A 14,513-nucleotide genomic window follows, 5' to 3' on the forward strand; every position below is an offset into this window, starting at 1 on the left:
GCCGTGGCGGAATTCCGCACAAAAATCCGTAGGACTGAGGGCTTCCTTTTAACGCTGCGATATCGCGTTTTGTTTTTTTTAATGGGACTTTCTAATGTTAAAATCGCAAATATTAGAAAATCCCATTGAAAAAACACCAGTGGGTAGAAACCCTAAATGTGGATTTTGCTGCAGATTTCAGCCAATTCCACATTAAAGCCGCAGGTACCCGGCAGAACGTACCGTGTCTTGTGGGCAGATGCCGCTCGTGTGAGAGCGCCCTCAAGAGGCTACTCGGGGTTATTTGTGCATTTATTGATATGTTTTGTGAGAGCAGATCCCTTCGGATTGGACACTGACGGCTGGAGGAGTCTGAGGATGATGAGAGTTATAATCTTCAGCCATAAAGCTTTAATCAACAGTAATGGCGCCAAAACCGTCACCGACGGGACAGAGGTGAGTTCTCATTATAGCCTCTATAGGGTGACGTTGGTCATGCGACATGGGGATCGCCGTGTGGCACTGCGGCATCGCATCTAATGATCGTCAATGGGGTGGCATCTGACCTGCTGATAACAGGAAGCAATAGATTGTATTCACCTTTCCTGCAGTCAGTCTCTCCCCAGCCTGACATGGCTGATAACAGGGAGCAATAGATTGTATCCCCCTGTCCTACAGTCAGCCTCTCCAGGAGTGTAGGTTTTGGGGGACTTTATTATAAGGCGGGGTAATAAGGCACATGTGGGGTTCGGGTCACAATCTGCCTTCTCTCTGTTCGGTTCCTTCCTCTTCCGGCCCGTGACTTATATTAGCGCATATTCCCAAGTCGCGGTCACGTTTCGCTTTTGTCGCACTTTTTGAAAATGTGAGTTTTGGAGAATACTTGACACGATGCAACATGTGAATAAATCCTTGAAGGGGTCGTAGGCCACCCCTTCACTGCTGAGTATAGTTTGTAGTCACATGACCCAGATAAAGATGGACTCCAGTGCTGGCCACTCCCATCATCAGTCCTTCCAGGTAAAGCGCATCACATGATCACTGTCACTGGCAGCTACTACTTCCTGCTGAACGGCTTCACCGCTGGATGTCAGTTCCTCGCCGTAACTTTGTCTATATACTTAGAATATTCCAGGTTCTCCCGATCGATGGGAACGCTCATAAAATCCGGGGCTTCGAAGGGGTGAACAAACCTGTAAATGGCAAAAGGTGGAGATGACTTATTTCCTGTGTATTATACCATGAGCCTCACTTGCAATGCATACAAAGTCATAGATTGCCACCTGGAAACCATCAGCAAGCTGCTGTTGATGGATCTATTTAGTACATAGGAGCATCTAAACAGTAATGTTCTAGGCACAAATAGGACCTGACTGCCGATTATCAAATGGTCATAGTAATGTGTGTAAACCGCATCTGGGGACCCAAAATCTAACATAAAATTTGCTACTACTGCTTGTAATGGAGCCTGCATGCTGCCGCTCTCCTCTCTTGAGCTCATGAGATTCCTGATTAAAGGGGAAGGCAGGGGATAGTAATGACCAACAGTGTTGTTTAAAGGGGTATACCCAGAAGTGTAGCTAAAGGCTTGTGGATCTGTATAAAAAAGTTCATCATGGAGGCCCTTACACAACTTTCCTCTGCATTGCTAGGTCTCTTAAGAAGCCCATTAATGTGCAGCGTCCCAGGAGCGGGCCCATAGCAGGGTAGACTGAGGCCTTGTCACAGGGCTCTACCATCTCCTCCCCTGGGGGGAGCACTGGACCTGACCAAGTTACTGCTGGGGAAATTTCACTGGGTAACCCAGTACGCGGTTTACCTTAAAGTCCTGTCACTCGTGACGCCATCGTTCCTAACCTCTGCGGTGAATTCCAGTGGATTGAAATAAGTAGTTCACACTTAGGGCGCCCACCCACTGGCGTTTTTTTTCCCTGTGAAATTCGCAGCATTTTTTTCTCTGCAGGGGTCTATGGGACTTGTAATGTTAAAATCGCGATCGCGCAAAATCGCGATTTTGCGGTAAATTGCGATTTTGCGCGATCGCGATTTTAACATTACAAGTCCCATAGACCCCTGCAGAGAAAAAAAACGCTGCGAATTTCGCAGGGAAAAAAAACGCCAGTGGGTGGGCGCCCTTACAGGGAAACATTTCAAAGCAAAGCAGGGAGCAGTCAGCAGTGATTGTTTACTTGAAGAAACCCATTACAGTGACTTTAAGGCCTCATGTCCACGGGGAAAATCAGGCCCGTTACGGATTCTCCCGCGGACATGAGGGCTGAAAATAAGAATAAACTCACCTGCTGCGGGCCCTGCGTGTCTTCCTTTCTTCACGGCCGGATCTTCTTTCTTGGGCCTGGCGGATATGCTCGGCACGCCGGCTGCGTGCCGCGCGCATGCGCCGGGCACATCCGCCGGGCCGAAGAAAGAAGTTTCCGGCCGCGAAGGAAGTAAGACACGCACGGCCCGCAGCAGGTGAGTTTAATTTAGGCGCGGGTCTCCTGCGGATCCGGACGGCTTCCATAGGCTTCAATAGAAACCTGCGGGAGACCGGCACCTAAATGGAGCAGGTCCGGATTTTTTCTTGCACGCGGGACCCGCACCTGTAGGGAAAAATGACATCCACAGGTATTTAACTACCTGCGGGTGTCTAATGCATCCCTATGGGGCGCGGATCCGCGTGCGGGAAAAATGCTGCGGATTGAAAATCCTAATTTGCCCGTGGACATGAGGCCTAAGTGTTCTCCCGCGGCAGAAATCCGCTTGCATTAAAACGCCCGTGGACAGGCGACCTAACACTTCTGCTCCTCCTCGGTTTGGAAATCTCCCTTCTGTTCTGCTTTTGGACTTGAGGAAAGTAAGATGACAGGTAAGACAAATGTTAGTCTTGGTGTAGCAGGTTGTGTTCAGCGGCAGTGGAGGTAATTCTAAGGGTCATGATCATTACACGGATGTCGCATATATCGTGTTAGCCAATAGAGTAGTCCTGTAGATATCACCCCTTTTTGGTGGCTAACATTGCTTTTTAACCCTTTGCAATCCAATTTTGGATTCAGGGTTTCCTAGGGGGCTTTCTCTTTCTGCCATTATACAATGGCGCCATCTGCTGGCTAGAGCCAGTACTGCAATATTGGACATGCTGAAGAGGCCCCTGACAACAGAGCGGCCAGTAATATACAGTAAGAATACCCTGCCGGATGTCTTTCGACATCGGAGCTGTACAGCCTTCAAACAGAATGTCTTCACTCGTCAGACAGTGGATTGGAAAGGGTTAATACCCATTAACAGCCATCATACCTGCAGGACTACTTTGTTTAACATTTTTTTTCTTCACTTTTACAAAATAAAACAAAAAAAGCTTTTTCAACAATGTAATTTTTTTCCATAAATGTAACCTGCACTCCATTATTTCTTTAGACCCGCGAGGGACGTCACAATGTATCTTTGTAACACTAGCAGAGAATTATCACTGTGCGTCTAAACTGCCAAGCAATCCATTAGGCGATACTGAATGCTCAAGCTAAGAAGAGTTGAGCCTGCAATTACCGGCACCGGCCACTACACAGGGGTCAGCACTATCTGCCTCCACTCCGTAGCTTGTGTTTTGGTGCTGCTAGTACACACCCGAAGAGCAGATCTTAGCCAATCAAGTATTGACGCCGGATCCTGAGGATAGGTAATTAATAGTATTTGCCCTGAAAACCCCTTTAATGTATACCTCCAGTCATAAACTTCTCCCCTCCTACGACCTTTTTGTGTTGTGGGCATGCTTTGTGACCTGTGTAGGGAGGGGGAGGAGGTAAGCTGTGACATTACCTATTGTGAATGATGGACCCTATCTTATCTCTATTTAAGTAAAAATTGGTGTCCTAATTCTTTTTTTCAGTCGCTGAGTATTACATTTGGTAGCTAAAGGCAGAACTTCTATCTTCTAAGTAAGTGCACCCCCTCTCTTGATAATCTAAAGAACATACCGCACATATCCTGATAACTCATGTAACTTCGCCGTTCGAGTTTTTACAACCTGCGAAAAAAATGCAACATCAGGTCAGAATCTTTATCTGTTCACCGTAAGATAACATGTCATGCCTACTTAAAGGAGAAGTCGATGTATCATATGATGGCTGGCTGACTAGCAGGAGGAATATCTCCAAAGAGCGAATATCTTTACTGACATTGTAAAGTATGAAACCGCTGCTCCAACCCGTGTAGTGGCCGGCGCTTGTAATTGCAGGTGCAGCTTCCACTGATTTCAGTGAGACCCCAGCCTGCAGTTACAAGCGCTGGCCACTACACAGCGGTTGGAGCAGCAGCTTCCACTCCAATCCTGCTGTATCCCAGATCTGACAGTGGGCGCTGCCTGGAAAACCTCTCGAAGGGCTCATTCACACAGGCGTATACCATTTCGGTGCATGATAATCTCACCGTTTTCACTGCGGGTATGTGGCTATTTAATGCGTTTTATGGTGTTTATGATGTCCATCCTTAAAACATATGGACATAATAAGGACAGAAAATACGCCCGTGTGAACGAGCCCTAGGAGTTCCCAGAACGGCGGCGGTCATTTCTCTGCAGCTTCCTCTTTAAATCACAGTGTTGTGAGCTCATGTTGGTCGCCGGTCACCTCGTTCCCAGTCAGGTGACTAATTGCATTCCAGAGCCTCGTTATCCCGCAGGATTAGAGTCGGAGAATGTAGACTCCGCAGTGCGGGAGGGAGATGGCGATGCGGTGGAGAACGGCCCAATGTTATATAGGTTCTGTACCATCCTATCAAACCCAATGGGGACTCTTCGACAAAATGCGCCTTATAGGGGCGGAGCTTACGTAAACGTGCCTTAGTATGGGCATTTCTGTTAAATGTGGGTGTGGCTTATATGGGGATTTTAATGCTTGCTTGTTTGTGTAATAGCGCCGTGTGTGAGCGCAGGTGACAGCGGCGAGTGATCCACCTACCAGCAGCACCTCGCTGGATTCCTCGATCTCTCCCTTCCAGATGTAACTGCAAGATAAGAGAACATTGATAGTAACCGCAGGAGGAAGGCGGTCACATGACTGCCCACGTACCAATGTGCCATAGGACAATAATGTGCCCCAGATCCCATACAACAGACGCGGAGGGGCATTTCCCTGTGTCTGTTGCCCTGCTACTATTTTACCGCTTGTAACCCTTTAATGACTCGCCAGTTTCAGAAAAACTACAATTCTTATTTATCTATCAGCGTAGATGTCTGAGGGATTGTGTTTTTTTTGCAGGATGATTATTTACACGAGCGTATATCGGCCGGCTGATATACGCTTCCATCTGAGCAGTCCTCTCCCCCACCGTCTCTCTGCCTCTCTCCTCTCCTCTCCTCCGGCTGTTTGCAATGGGAGTGGGTGGGATGGGGCGGAGCTAAGCTCCTCTCCGCCCCTTGTCCGCAGCCAGTAATGGGAGTGGGCGGGACAGAGGAGAGCTTAGCTCCACCCCGTCCCACCCCCTCCCATTGCAAACACCAGAGTGGAGAAGAGAGGCAGAAGACCTTAGGCTACCATGTCAGACAAACAGCATCTCGTGATCTCATTGCAAGGGGGGCATTTTAAACCCCCAAACACCAATTGGGGCCTTTAAATGCTGCAGTCAGAATTGAAAGCAACATTTAAAGGGTTAACGGCTGCGCTCAGAGTTTACGCTGCCAAAGACAGCCGCCAGCTACCGTGTATGGAGCAGTATTGGCTCCTGATCCCGCTCCATCCATATCCCGCACACCCAGGACATAACTGTACATCTTGGGGCATGCGGGGGTTAACATGCATTCAAAAAACACGTATAATCTGCAGCACGGTGAATGTTGAAACTAGTTTGGAACCCACAGGTCACAGATTGGGGTGCTTTGGGCCACGGTGGGCACACACAATCCTATAAGCCAGCTTCAGAGCCATGGAAAAACTGGGCTGCATCGTTATTGTACAGGACCCCGCCTCTGTAGGGATGCACTACTGAGATATAGGGGCCGCTATACTGCTCTGGACCCCAGATGGCCCTCCGCAAGGCCCCTAATATAACCTGCGTCTGATGGGAGGTGGTTTCCATTGGTTACTGCAGACGTCTCAGCTTTCTCTTCTGATCTGATGCAATGTCTTCATCAATCACTGCTGACATCCAGCCCCTATATCATGTCTAAGAAGTAGTCACAGCTCCGCCCACTAGTGATGACATCACTGATATAATAACTTCTGATCAGACATGAGATCTGCACACCTCGTACTACAGTAACAGCTAGTCTTCTATCTCTGCTGACATCCGGCCCCTATACTGTGTCTGAGAGGTAGTCACAGTCTCGCACCCTAGTGATGACATCACTGATATAATGACATGTGATCAGACATGAGATCTGCACACCTCGTACTACAGTAACAGCTAGTCTTCTGTCTCTGCTGACAACCAGCCCATATACCGTGTCTGAGAGGTAGTCACAGTCCCGCCCCCTAGGGGTTGACATCACTGATATAATTACATGTGATCAGACATGAGATCTGCATATCTCATACCACAGTAACAGCTATTCTTCTATCTCTGCTGACAACCAGCCCCTGTATCATGTCTGAGAGGTAGTCAGAGCCCCGCCCCCATTGCGCAATTCGGTACAGTGTGATTATCCTGGTGGGGGTATATTAGGAGCCCCTTCCGTCTCTGACTGATATAGAGATGAATGTGACAGAACATGGGGAGAATATTTCATGGCTGCGTTATTCATGTACTCACAGTGATGAGCTTTTTGGCATAATATTCACACTGGCCGCCAGTTTTTTCTCCAAGATGCCCCTAGGGAAGCAGAGTGAACATTAGACAAACATGGCTGCTGGGTTAATGCATTGCTCTCAGTGATGTTACTGCTGCTCTCTAATGAAGGGATAGGCTGCACACACCGTGATGTCACCACTGCTCTCTAGTGAAGGGATAGGCTGCAGTCTCAGTGATGTCACCACTGCTCTCTAGTGAAGGGATAGGCTGCACTTTCAGTGATGTCACCACTGCTCACTAGTGAAGTAATAGGCTGCATTCTCTGTTATGTCACCACTGCTCTCTAGTGAATGAATAGGCTGCACTCTCAGTGATATCACTGCTGCTCTCTAGTGAAGCGATAGGCTGCATTCTCAGTGATGTCATCGCTGCTCTATAGTGAAGGGATAGGCTGCATTCTCAGTGATGTCATCGCTGCTCTCTAGTGAAGGGATAGGTGGCAATCTGTGATGTCACCGCTGCTCTCTAGTGAAGCGATAGGCTGCACTCTCAGTGATGTCACTGCTGCTCTCTAGTCAATGTATAGGCTGCACTCTCAATGATGTCCACGCTGCTCTCTAGTGAATGGATAGGATGAACTCTGTGATGTTTCCGCTGCTCTCTAGTGAAGGGATAGACTGCACTGTCAGTGATATCACTGCTGCTCTCTAGTGAATGAATAGGCTGCACTCTCAGTGATGTCACTGCTGCTCTCTAGTGAATGGATAGGCTGCACTCTCAGTGATGTCACTGCTGCTCTCTAGTGAATGAATAGGCTGCACTCTCAGTGATGTCACTGCTGCTCTCTAGTGAATGGATAGGCTGCACTCTCAGTGATGTCACTGCTGCTCTCTAGTGAATGGATAGGCTGCACTATCAGTGATGTCATCGCTGCTCTCTGCTGAAGGGATAGACTGCATTCTCACTGATTAAACCAAGCAAGAAAGAAAATGGCACATTACATGTGCACACCCACGTAAATAATTAAATTCATTTATTGATACACAAAAGAGCAATTCAATTAAAAGCACCTGAAAAAACAAGAAAATTGCATCAAAAGCTCAGAACTGCCAGTAGAAGGAAGTAGATCCTGCCGCAGCCAATTATGGTAATGACTGCCTATATACTCCATAACCCCAAAGCAGCTCTCTACTCACACTATATTATATTAATATTTATAGGGCTCACACTGCCTCTCATTATTTTAGCAGTTCTGGACTTTTAATGTAATTTTATTGTTTTTAGGTATTTTTAATTGAATTGCTCTTTTTTGTGAATCAATAAATGAATTTAACTATTTATGCGGCTGAGCACAGCTATTGCTGCGCCACTTTCTTTCTCTTATTGTTTGTTCAATTTAGGGTGCGTTCACACGAACGTATATCGGCTCGGTTTTCACGCCGAGCCGATATACGTCGTCCTCATCTGCAAGGGGGGGGAGGATGGAAGAGCCAGGAGCAGGACCTGAGCTCCCGCCCCCTCTCTGCCTCCTCTCCGCCCCTCTGCACTATTTGCACTGAAAGGAGGCGGAGCTAAGTGGCACAAATTAGTCCCGCCCCCTGACCAACCTCTCCCCATTGCAAATAGTGCAGAGGGGCGGAGAGGAGACAGAGAGGGGTCGGGAGCTCAGTTCCTGCTCCTGGCTCTTCCATCCCCCCCCCCCCCCCCTGCAGATGAGGACGACGTATATCGGCTCGGCGTGAAAACCGAGCTGATATACGTTCGTGTGAATCCAGCCTTAAATGAACACAGTAGCGCCCCAATCAGTTAATTCTTGGGTGTAAAGGCCCATTTACACGCAGCGATGATCTCTCAATAATCGCTAAAAAGTGATTGTTTGACCGATAATCGTCTAAACGCGCGGCCATCGTGCACTTTTCGTGCACTGCTAGCTGATCATTAAATTCAAGCCAGCCTAGAATTGTCATGTGATCTTATCAGGACCGCACGCTGAGTTCTCCGCGGGTAGTGCTGATAGCATTGTTTCAGCTATTTAACTCCATTGGAGAACAAAGGAGCTGGATGCAGATAAGAGCCCTCCGGCTATTAACTGCATTCAGCTAAAGGCTTTATTTGCATGCTAATAAGCTATTAAGTAGCTACTTAATAGTCTATGCAAAATGATCGCTCAAAGCTGTCACTTAAAGGGGTTGTCCCGCGCCGAAACGGTTTTTTTTTTTTTTCAATAGCCCCCCGTTCGGCGCGAGACAAACCCGATGCAGGCATAAAAAAAACAAACCGTCCAGTACTTACCCGAATCCCCGCGCTCCGGTGACTTCTGACTTACCTTGTGAAGATGTCCGCCGGGATCTTCACCCTCGGTGGACCGCAGGGCTTCTGTGCGGTCCATTGCCGATTCCAGCCTCCTGATTGTCTGGAATCGGCACACGTGACGGGGCGGAGCTACACGGAGCCGCTCTCTGGCACGAGCGGCCCCATTCAGAAGACAGAAGACAGGACTGCGCAAGCGCGTCTAATCGGGCGATTAGACGCTGAAGATTAGACGGCACCATGGAAACGGGGACGCTAGCAATGGAGCAGGTAAGTGAATAACTTCTGTATGGCTCATAATTAATGCACGATGTACATTACAAAGTGCATTAATATGGCCATACAGAAGTGTATAACCCCACTTGCTTTCGCGGGACAACCCCTTTAAACTGTCGTTTGAGCGATTTTTGAGCGATCCTCTCACCGTGTAAATAGGCCTTTACCTGCCGTTCTCTTAATCTTTTACATTCTCAGTGATGTCACTGCTGCTCACTAGTGAAGGATGGGCAGCACTCTCAGTGATGTCACCGTGGCTCTCTAGTGAAGGGATAGGTGGCATTCTGTAGCATCACCGTTACTCTCCAGCGGATGGATAGGCTGCATTCTCACTGATGTCACCATTGCTCTCTAGTGAAGGGATAGGTGGCATTCTATGGTGTCACCGTTGCTCTCTGGTGAAGGAAAAGGCTGTATTCTCCATGATCCCACCACTGCTCTCTAGTAAGGGATAGGTGGCATTCTCAGTGATTTCACTGCTGCTCTCTAGTGAAGGGATAGGTTGCACTCTCAGTGATGTCACCGCTGCTCTCTAGTGAAGGGATAGGTTGCACTCTCAGTGATGTCACCGCTGCTCTCTAGTGAAGGGATAGGCTGCACTCTCAGTGATGTCACCGCTGCTCTCTAGTGAAGGGATAGGTGGCATTCCCAGTGATGTCACCGCTGCTCTCTAGTGAAGGGATAGGTGGCATTCTCAGTGATGTCACCGCTTCTCTAGTGTGTCACTTACAGTAGCACGCTTTACCTGGCGATTTCTCTGGCTATTTGCTCGTTGGGGCAGTTGATGAAGGCCACGGAGTGAGAGCCTGAGATGTAGCTTCCAGTGATTATTCCATATACCTGCCAGAATATACTCCACAGTATGGGATAGAGTAGAGACGAACCGACCATCACCTGAAACACAGACACGGGTCACGTCCTCGGAGAGTTCACACTGATTGTTTAGCGTCACATAAGTCTTCGCTGTAAGGGGGTCTTGGTGCTGATCCGATCATTACCAGTCATGCTCTATAGACCCCAGTCCCAGAAGTTACTGTCAGGAGAGGGCCACAAATTGACTGCAAGGAACCTCTCCGCCACCGTATCTGAGGAGACACGCACCCTAATCACCGCAATTAACAGCCACGGTTATTCTTAAAGAAACAGTTCAAGAAAATGCTCCCTAAACGGCTTCAAGGGCTCTTGTGGTTTGACATGTGGTTAAAACACAGCAGCAAATCTCTTTCCTGTCCTAATACTGTAGTTTGCTACAATGTATCAGTGCAGGTAACAGATTGGAGTCTAACAGCTCAGGGAGAATTGCTTAGACTGGATACAATGGTAGCAAACCCTCCTCTATGAGAAGTATCAATTTAGGACAGGATTTTAACCTCTGGATGTTAGATTGTTCCCATTCACTGACATGAAGCATAGAAGCTGAAATGGTGAGGAATTGAACCCAAAGTATGGAAACAAACCCTTATTCTGATCAAATGACGGGTTCAGGTTCACATCTCTTTCGCGAGCGAGCTATCACCTGGTGAGGCGCGGGCAGCGGGGAACATTATGGTAACGTGATTCCTCCTTATCAAGGTGCAGTGGAAATTCTGCGCCATTCTCAGTGCCTGGGAGCCCGCAGACTCCGCTCGCTCCTGCGCCCAGTTTTATTACAGAATTTGTGGCACTTTTGTTTTTAACTCATTTTATTGAAGAATAACATATTCCACTATTCTAAACAAACAACTGCAGCTACAATGTTACAGAGAGGACAAGCCCAAAACGAAGAACTCTGATATGGAGGAAGGGGAAAAGAAGGAGACTTTCAAGAGTTCGGGAATTATGTTATCATAAGCGCGGGTTCACACGGGGCGGATTTGCTGCGATTCTGCCGTGGTTTGCCGTTGCGGCAAAACCACTGCGTTTGCAGTGCAAGGCAGTGCAAATGTGTTTGAGCAAAAAGCTGTTCTCACAGGACGGATTTTTTCCGCACTGCCGCAGTGCGGAAATGCAGCTGCGTTACGGTTTTTCAAGACGCAGCATGTCAATTCTTTTGACTTTTCTGCAGCGCTTTTTTGTCCATAGACCTCTATGGACGCGGCAAAATCCGCTGCAAAAGTAAAAAAGCGCTGTGGAAAAAACGCAAGCAATTACGCGAGACAAAAATAACATTTAGAAGCGGTTTTGCCGCAGAAGCAGTTCTTCTGCAGAAAAAACACAGCAAAACCGCAACAAATCCACCCTGTGTGAACCCAGCCTAAGGCTGCATTTACACGAACGTATATCGGTTCGGTTTTCACGCCGAGCCGATATACGTCGTCCTCATCTGCAGGGGGGGGGGAGGATGGAAGAGCCAGGAGCAGGAACTGAGCTCCCGCCCCCTCTCTGCCTCCTCTCCGCCCCTCTGCACTATTTGCAATGGGGAGAGGCGGAACGGGGCGGGGCTAATTCTTGTAACTTAGCCCCACCCTGTCCTGCCTCCTTTCATTGCAAATAGTGCAGAGGAGGCGGAGAGGGGGCGGGAGCTCAGTTCCTGCTCCTGGCTCTTCCATCCCCCCCCCCCCCCCCCCCCCTGCAGATGAGGACGCCGTATATCGGCTCGGCGTGAAAAGCGAGCCGATATACATTCATGTGAATGCAGCCTAAGAGTGCTGGAATATTACAGATTTGAATATTGCTTTGACGATAATGAACATAAATTAGATTTCGGGTGCGTTTACACGCGGCGGAATGTCCACAGCTGAAAATTCTGCAGCATTTCCACATCCATTGGTGTGGATTTTGTCTCGAAATTAGCTGTCTGCGCACTCCTTCACCCAGTACCTGGCAGCCTGTGCTGAGAGCAGTGCCGCTGGTTAGATGGTGTGGAATGCCATCACCTGTCCGGCCCGATGCTCACTAGAGGCTGACTGGTACCGAGTGAAGGAGTGCGCTGACAGCCGAAGACTTCTGAAGTGGTTCGGATTTTGACTTAGTTTTGGATGCGGAAATGCTGTAGAAGCTTTCATTTGATGCCACTGCGCTGTAGTTGGGAGTCGTCTGGCCATCCTTGTCATCGCTATTGTTTTACGGGCTATGCAGAATGCTCCACAGAGTGAGATTCGTGTACGATGAAGCCATTGTTCAGCATCTAGAATACCTAATAAACAAACTTGTGGGGTTTTTGGAACAGGGAGTCACACTAATTGGCTAAATAGGCCTGTTACTCCATTCCAAAAAGATTGGATCTCATTACAATTCCATATTAGGTGAACGAAATCTATCTGGGGTATTAAACATCGATGACGCTGAGAGGTTGGTCATCTCTCCATATTAGTAGTCTAGTAGGGGGAGAGAGCATTGATGTAGTATGTAAAGTGAAGGGGACCCTCTGCTATTCCATAAGGGAGTTTCAGATGACACTTGACTTGTGGCACTGTTAATATAGAATCTATAATCTCCTCCCACTACCTTTGGCCGGCACGCTGCCCTCTGAGGAGTCTGTAGCCTCTAGAGAACACTCTACTGGCACTCTATGTTGGCATTCTACCAACTCTGTACACAAGGACATTGTACTGGCATTCTACGTGAGGACTTTCTGACATCACTTTATAGGAGGAGATTCTATCCGCACTCTATTTGAGAACATTCTGTTGGCACTCTATACAAGGACCCTCCGCCAGCATCTTACTCATCTCAGTTCTGTACTTAGCCTTATTACAGCACTTGTGGCGTGTGCTCTGCCCTCTGAGGATTCTGTAGCTGGGACTTCTAAACATTGAAAGTGATGGTCACAAGAAGGCAGATAGTAACTATGCAACTGGTTTCTTGACTGTCATGCCCAAGTGAAAGTCCACATGTTCTACCAACACTCTATACAAGAATATGGACATTCTACCAGCGTGTTATACAAGACCATTAAGGTGGTAATCTATATGAGGACAGTCTACCTACACTACTGGCACTCTATGTGAGGACATTCTACCAACACTCTATACAAGAACACTCTACCACCATTCTACATGGGGATGTTTGAATGGCACTCTGTGAGAACTTTCTGTCAGCACTCTATAAGGACATTCTACTCACACTGTACAAGAACATTCTATCGGCACTCTATATGAGGACATTATACTGGTACCCTATATGAGGAGATTCTGCTGGCACTCTATATGAAGACATTATACCGGTACCCTATATGAGGAGATTCTGCTGGCACTCTATGTGAGAACATCATACTGACACTCCACGTGAGAACTTTTTGCCAGCACTCTACATGAAAGCATTCTGTCTGCCCCCTATATGAGGGCATTCTACTAGCACTCTATACATGGATGCTCTATTTGCACCCCATTTAAGGACATTGTTATCACTTCATGTCGTGTGGCAGAGTTATAAAAAGCGACGGCCATGTCTGATATCTGCGGATTACACTCCCGGCCCCCCACCACTAGTTAGCGACGCTCTTTGGTCTCCACAGAATTCTAATTCCCTAACTTTGTGCTGATGTCAGGAAGCATTCTGTCCCAAAATCCTCTGCAGGAGCCGCAGCACAGCCAGCAGAGCAACTGCCACTGATGAAGAATACATGGCAGGGCTTGTGCCAAGACACCAGATGCCGGGTGGTGTGCTGATTAACCCTGTACAGTCCGCTAGCTGAGGGACTGTCACCGCCTGACACATCCAACTTGGGAGTGAAAGAAGAAAAGCAGCTCACCAGCACCGCTGTCATCCAGCCTGAGCGCAGCCAGTTCTGGGAGGGAGCCTGGCACCCCATGTTCACCAGCTGCCTGGCACCCCAGCTTCCCTCATGCCTCGCTCTGTGCCGCTCTACTCATGACTTATCTCTCCTGCCCTGTGGACTCAGTTGGCAGTCTCTATCCCACCCTCCACAGCTCCCAGCAAATCCCTTCCTGCCTCCATGTGCTCAGTCCTGCCCCCTGTCATTACTGCTGCTGCGCCTCCAGAGGTCACCCATCAATCTGCACATCACTAACTGAAAGGGTTAAGTGCACCCAATACTTCTCCCTGTCCTGCAGTCAGCATCTCCCCAGCCTGACATGGCTGAAAACAGAGAGTAATAGATTGCATTTCCCTATCCTTCAGTCAGCCTCTCCCCAGCCTGACATGGCTGAAAACAGAGAACAATAGATTGTATCCCCTGTCCTACAATCACCTCTACCTAGCCTAACATGGAGCAACAGATTATATTTCCCTGTCCTACAATCACCTCTCCCCAGCCTGATATGGCTGATAACAGAGAACAATAGATT

The 14,513-nt window shown here is 48.2% G+C and overlaps 1 protein-coding gene across 2 annotated transcripts; it reads right to left on the reverse strand.

The window, feature by feature from the left end:
* Window positions 1–375: 375 nt before the first annotated feature.
* LOC136579684 (protein CutA homolog) lies at window positions 376–14,085 on the reverse strand. Of its 2 annotated transcripts, XM_066579739.1 has the most exons (6): window positions 13,958–14,085; window positions 10,031–10,179; window positions 6,721–6,780; window positions 4,932–4,977; window positions 3,951–4,000; window positions 376–1,172 (listed from the first exon to the last, which is right to left on the reverse strand). In XM_066579739.1, exons 1-6 carry the CDS (start codon window positions 14,015–14,017, stop codon window positions 1,070–1,072), a joined length of 468 nt encoding a protein of 155 aa, XP_066435836.1. In that variant the 5' UTR covers window positions 14,018–14,085; the 3' UTR covers window positions 376–1,069. The 2 variants fall into 2 exon arrangements, with proteins under 2 accessions (XP_066435836.1, XP_066435837.1); XM_066579740.1 differs by lacking the exon at window positions 6,721–6,780.
* Between the last annotated feature and the right edge of the window lie 428 nt (window positions 14,086–14,513).

This window comes from Eleutherodactylus coqui, chromosome 10 (genome assembly GCF_035609145.1).
Source record: "Eleutherodactylus coqui strain aEleCoq1 chromosome 10, aEleCoq1.hap1, whole genome shotgun sequence".
NCBI classification, from domain to species: Eukaryota; Metazoa; Chordata; class Amphibia; order Anura; family Eleutherodactylidae; genus Eleutherodactylus; species Eleutherodactylus coqui.